The sequence below is a fragment of the Callospermophilus lateralis genome, chromosome 1 (assembly GCF_048772815.1).
Source record: "Callospermophilus lateralis isolate mCalLat2 chromosome 1, mCalLat2.hap1, whole genome shotgun sequence".
Taxonomy (NCBI): Eukaryota; Metazoa; Chordata; class Mammalia; order Rodentia; family Sciuridae; genus Callospermophilus; species Callospermophilus lateralis.
In genome coordinates, this window is record NC_135305.1 from 39727903 (window position 1) to 39734428 (window position 6526).

Sequence of the window (6526 nt, forward strand, 5' to 3'; positions counted from 1 at the left end):
GAACCTTGGAATCTAAAAGTTTTGTCAAGTGCCTGGAATGATTCTTGAATTCTAGCAAGTTAGAGAAGTCTTGGACTCATAATGGCATATATATTATCTTATGTTGAAACAAATATAGATTTTAATCTAATTTTCTGGATGAGGCAAAAGGTCTGCATTTCCTAGAGAAAAACAAACCCAGTAATGTTGGTATGAGAACCCTTTAAGTAGCTAGGCCACAAAAGGATGATTCATTTGACTGGTGTGCAGATCAGTATGGGTCATTACATTTTTCCTTCTGTATCTGTGAATTTTCTACGTGGAGTCTTTTCTTCCTCATTGCTGCCCATTTCTTATTGACTGTGTGTGTCTTCAAGCTAGTGTTGTAGTCAAGATAAGGAAACCTGCCCTTCTCCATTTGGTTATATAAAAGTACACACACAAATTAAAAAATAAATAAATAAACAGAAATGAATAGCACACATTAACTTACAACATAATGAGCTTATATTTAATATAGTAATTCTCACCATGGGGATCTTAATTAATACAAAGGCCGTTTTGTTTACATTGAATCTCTTCCAATGTCCATATAACAGTGGCTTTTTTTAACATTAATTTATTTCTCCATTTCAATATTAGATGCATTTAGTACATTTTTTTCAAAACTTTGTTTTCCCCCTAAAGATAAACATTTCAATTTTGGTTATTTGATATCTAAGTACAATATTAACTTGGGAGATAAAACAAACATGTAATAAAAACATGGAGAAAAAGACTCCTTAAGGACTCAGGAGGCAGTGATAACTCAACAGTGGAGATTTGTTAAGAGTCAGGGCAAGAGATTCCTCCTTCCTATTTCATATGCTTTGAGAATTCTTAAAACTACTACTTCTGTAAATTTACACTATCCTACATCTTTGACCTTTTTTCTAAGCAGCAAATACAATTTATAGGCTGCAGTTTTCAGTGCATTATTTGTAAAAAAGAAAACATTTTTTTCTTCCATTTAACAAACATCCATTTGTTCCCATTTCAAGGGGAAACAACTAAGAATATGAAACCATTACTGTTCACTGGGAAATTCAGAGTAAAGCTCAGGTTTAATCTGAAGAAAACAAGTTTTCAGGGCGAAGTTTGATTCAGGAGGCCCTTGAAAGTTACATCTGTCCATTCCGCTTTCGTGCATACACACCAAGACAAGCACAAATGCCTGTAATGCTGAGAACCACACCTAACAAGAGAGCGATTGCATCTCCAGCTTCTACTGCTTCAACAACTGGCAGAACCAAAAGCAATGAAATGAGGACTAAGAGCAATTGTGTTGAAACTGAGGTCATGATGCTGGGATCTTGAAGACTTAAAGGTTCCTAGAAATTAAACAAAATTAAACAAAAAGGAACCATTACAAATTTCTACCTTTTCAAATTACAATATACACACACAAGTAACAACCCACCCAATCCCTTAGAGAGTTTATGAATTATTTTGACCCATCTCACTTTACAATGAAAAAACAGGGAAGTAAAAGACAGAAATCTGAGGTTTATCTCATGACAACACCTTATCCCCAGAAATTCTACAATAATGCCATCACTATGTTTACAAACCTAAGAAATTGAACAGCTGCAGACAGTTAAGAACAAACAAAAGAAATGCACAAGACACCGGGAAACTTAAAATATCCTGGTGACTAAGTATTACATTTTCTCAAGGTCTCTCTAACCTAGGAAATGAAGGCAATTCTGAAATCATACAACATATAATTCGGTGAAGTTGTGAGAAATTGACTTACCAACGGAATGGCATATATAAAAATCTATCTGACTTGAAATATTCCCTTTTTGGAGCTCCGGAAGCTGAGGCTAAGAGAGTACACGTGACACCGCCTATTAGAGTCGGGAGAGGGATTTAAAAAATAATAATTATTTTTATAATTATTTTAAAGAGGAAGCTAGAGTCAGGGCAGAGCGGGGAGGCTGTATGGAAGGGAAAGAAACAGTTAATGAGTAAAGAAAACAGTTTATCTAAGAAGGGGTAACTAGATTTAAAGTTAGTTCTCCCACACAGAAAAAGCTAAAATAAACCGAACCGAGAAGCAAGTTCATTGTAAGACTTGATGTAAATATCTGAAAAAGAATCCCTCCTTGGACCCAGCAAGGTTCAAACTGTTCCGTTTTGCAAATACACACTGGGGCAATCCACGTATCCCCTGGAACTGACTCGTACATTACCTTCTGGGAAGCAGCCATTACAGGAATGGTGAGGAGGGCGGAGTCTCCGGACTACATTTCCCACAAGCCCTCTGCGGCCGACTCCCGTGATGCCCTGGCGCGCTACCAGGTGACAGGCTGAGGGCAGTGGGGCCAGCTCCAGCGAGACGCGGGGAGGCTTCTTTACCGGGCTTTTATGCAGTGTCCTCATTTTAGTGCTAAATGCAAGATTAGTGTAATGGCCAAAAGCTCACCTAGAAATTAAAAAAAAAAGAGAGAGAAAGAAATGATAATGTTTTCTGTCCAGTTCAGGATTTCTAGACGCACAAGCAATTGTGTCTTTTTCTTAGACTGCAATAAAGCAGGGTGAGGGAAGCCCAGGAGAACTGTGTGTTTGGGACGCTTTTAAGCTAGTGAATTCCAACATTTCTGAAGCAGGGACATCTCCAACCACATTACAATCGTGCCCTCACATAATTTGGAGTGAACATAGTTTATATACAGTATGTGTGGGTATGTATGTATGTGTGTGTGTATATACACACACACACACATTACTATCATAATTATGATAGTAATGCATTCCACTATTGTCATGTATGTAAGAAAAAAATTTTAAAAAACCAATTGTGCCCTCATTTGTTATTATTTTTTTAACCAATGGGGAAAATAAGCGAGTTAAACAAGACATTTGAGGAAATGTTAAAACCATTTGTGGTGTTAAACGGACCAAGTTTAGGAACTACTGTTTGAACCCAGTGAACATCTCCTATGCTTCAAGTTACAGAGTTTTGAGCTTGTGTTTTCAAGAGTGCACTACCCTCATTGCTTCCTAATCATGCTTTTGTGAGACCTCCGTCCCAAATATTCCCCAAATGTTTGCATGATGTCAAATTATTACTTTTAAACCATGCTGAACTTTTTGCATATGTAAGCCTTAACCCATTTTGTAAGTTTCTCTTGAAGTTATTTTAGTCAGCTTTTTCGCTGCTGAGGCTAAAAGATGACTAGAACAATTGTAGAGGAGGAAATGTTTATTTAGGGGCTCAGAGTTTCAGAGGTTTCAGTTCATTGACAGATGACTTCATTACTTGGACAGGATATCATGTGGGAAGAGTGCAACATAGGGAAGCAGCTCACGATGATCTAAATTTCTAGTATAAATCCAGCAAAGATTTGTATTCCTGTTTCCCAATAGGCACCCAGCAGATGCTTAGTAAAACTGGCTAATGATTATTATTTGATTAGATAAATGTACCAAGAAAATTTTAGAAGAACAAGAGGTGATCAATAAACCAAAGCAAGGTGTCTGGCAAATAGGAAGTCTGAGGATAACTGCATGAGAATGTTAGCATTGCTTCTCTAAACTTGGATTATTTTAACAAGTTCTTGCTAATTGCCTCATTTATATTTTCTTAACATTCTGATATGAACATTCAGATTTTTCCCCCTATATGTTATTTCAGTTAGCTAAAGTCTCTAGACTGAAGTAATTCAGACTCATTTGTAAACATTGAACATAATGGTATGGTTTTAAGTCTGAAGAATCTATAGATGGTGAGATGTTTTTTCTTTAAATTATTGCAGTAAGAAATCAATTAATGACTTAGCCTATCTGCAAAAGGATTGCAGGAGTTTGTACAAGAATATTTTGGGCCCAAATAGTTTCAAAGTATAATTTTTTAAATTTTCGTAATCAGCACCCACCCCAATTAGCTGCTTTAGCAAGAGTAGTGCCATATATGCTTTTTTGATGTCTTAGTGTAGTCCTCATTTTCTAGTTGTATGCTATTTTAGTACTGTTTTGTCCTCTCACTACTCTAACTCGTCATTGTTTTTTAAAAAATTACTAATTTGTTCAAATTCTTCTACTTTCATTGCATAAGGCAGAAATCCAAGCTACTTATCAAGATCCACAAATCTGTACACATTTTGGCCTCTGCCTGATGCCTTATGATCACTCACTCACCCATTTCATTCCAACCACACTCAACTTTTGGCTTTTTAATCTTAACCAGCTGATTTTGGTTTTCCCTATTGACTTTTCTCTTTCTGTTTTCTCTACCATTAGTACTTTCCTCACAGATGTCCGCATGTTGTTTTTTTCTCAGCCTCATTCAGGTTTCTGTTCCAACTTCACCTCCTTCTCTGAGCACCTCAATAAACAACAAAACAAAACAAAAAACCCTCTGCCATATGTCTCTGTTCTCTTTCGTTTTGTTTCTACACAGTGCTTATCACAAACTAAAATTGTATTATACATGTATTATTTTATGTGTTTCATAGGTTAATAAATATAGTAAAGTGAAAATTCATTTATATTTTATTTACCATTAAGTTCTTAACTATTGTAACAGTGCCTAGTGTAGATACTTAGTAGGTATTTTATGAATGAATTGGTGGATGAGGTTAGTATAAGACCAAAATTTGATTATTGTTAGTCACTGTTACATTGTTTATAGTATAAACTACCTTATATGCAGGAAGTCTGCTTTTGAACTAAAGTATGAAAATAATTAGATTAAGGTTATTTTGAATATTATTTTTTAAAAGTTAATTAATTTATTTTAATTAGGTATATATGCAAGCAGAATGCATTTTGATTTATTATACATAATTGCAGCACAACTTTTCATTTCTCTGGTTGTACATGATGTAGCGTTGCACCATATGTGCAGTCACACATGTACCTAGGGTAATAATGTCCATCACATTCCACAATCTTTCCTGCCCCCATATCCCCTCTTTTCCCCTCCCCCCATTTTGCCTAAAGTTTCTCCATTTTTCCCCTCCCCCCTTCCCATATGGATCAGCATCCATTTATCAGAGAGAACATTTGGGCTTTGTTTTTGTGGGATTCGCTTACCTCGCTTAGCATGATATTTTCCAATTCCATCCATTTACCTGCAAATGCCATAATTGTATTCTCTTTTAATGCTGAGTATATTCCATTGTGTGTATGCACCACAGTCTTCTTTATCTATTCATCTATTGAAGGGCATAACCTTTTTAATAATATTTTACATCTATGTAAATATAAGGTGCAGTAGCATTTAAAACAGGAATGTAGTTTCTCTAAGAACCTGTATATAATACTCGCTACTTACTTCCTTTGCCCACTTAAGGGAAAACATTGATTGAGAACACATTAAACATTTAGAGTGCTCGAATCCAGAACTCAGTTTTTCAAGAGGTGAGTAAGCTAGCACCATTTCACTAAAATACAGATCACTGTAAGCCAAAGATACTCAGAGATGAAGAATACTACTTAGTCACTTATCTGAGCAGTGGAAGGCAAAATTTCCCAATCATCTGTTCCAAGAAACAGATTAGAGAAGAAAGGAGAAGTTGCTTCTGCTTATTTATTAACTGTTAAAAGTAAGTCATTGGTAGGCCCTGAAGGAAGGAATTTCAAGGATCCATTAGAGGAGGCAGGATAAGCTGATATCAGCATTTTGCAGGGACTGGTCAGTGTCAGGGAATTCATAAAACCCAGACTTCCTCATTACCAATAGGGCCAAGACAAGTGAGTGGAAACATTTTATTGGAGCCTCACTATTTAAAAAGGCAAACACAGAGCTAGTTAGTTTTTCCCATCAATAATAGGACATTTATCACTGAGAACATTATGTTAGGCTAACTAATCATTAAACTCACAGGACTGGATTAGCTGCATTTTCCAGAGCTATTTAGTGTCTGGTAGAGAAAAACGAAAAAGAAACAAAACACCCACTGAGGATAAATACATCTTGTGCTAGTATTTTTACAGAGGTGTATGGAGAAGCCACAAAATGTCGATTTTGGTATGATTCCAGGCACCATCTAGGACACATGGAGGATGTGGTTTTGAGTCATGTCAGTGAACCTCAGTTATGTGGAAATCCATGCACACATAAACTCGTATTGTCCAATGAGTTAGAGGAACTCCACTCATAAACTTGATGGATTCAACTTTTACTTGTATTGCTGGACTTCTGGGAGTCAGTTAAGAATGCCTGTGTGGGACAAATTTATAATTTTGAAAAGTTGCAAGATTAACTCTTTATATAACCCTTGGTAACAGACTAAGAACATAGACTTTGAAGATGATAAGTGTTTTGCCCCCAAATGAACTTATTAACTTATTATTTATTAACTCTGTGAACTCCTACAGATTATATAATTTCTTATTGTATTTTTTATTGAAACAATATTTGTACATTTTTTGTGGGATACATAATAATAATTGGGTGCATGTATACCCAATGATCAAACCAGGGAAATTAGCATTTCCATCTCCTCAAATATGTATCATTTCTATGAATTTATAATTCATATGAATAAAACCTAGACTT

General features: G+C 35.7%; 1 protein-coding gene across 1 annotated transcript; it reads right to left on the reverse strand.

The window, feature by feature from the left end:
- Positions 1 to 463: 463 nt before the first annotated feature.
- Smim30 (small integral membrane protein 30) lies at positions 464 to 2255 on the reverse strand. Its single transcript, XM_076861629.1, has 3 exons — positions 2214 to 2255; positions 1775 to 1868; positions 464 to 1349 (listed from the first exon to the last, which is right to left on the reverse strand). Exon 3 carries the CDS (start codon positions 1317 to 1319, stop codon positions 1140 to 1142), a length of 180 nt encoding a protein of 59 aa, XP_076717744.1. The 5' UTR covers positions 1320 to 1349; positions 1775 to 1868; positions 2214 to 2255; the 3' UTR covers positions 464 to 1139.
- Positions 2256 to 6526: the final 4271 nt, after the last annotated feature.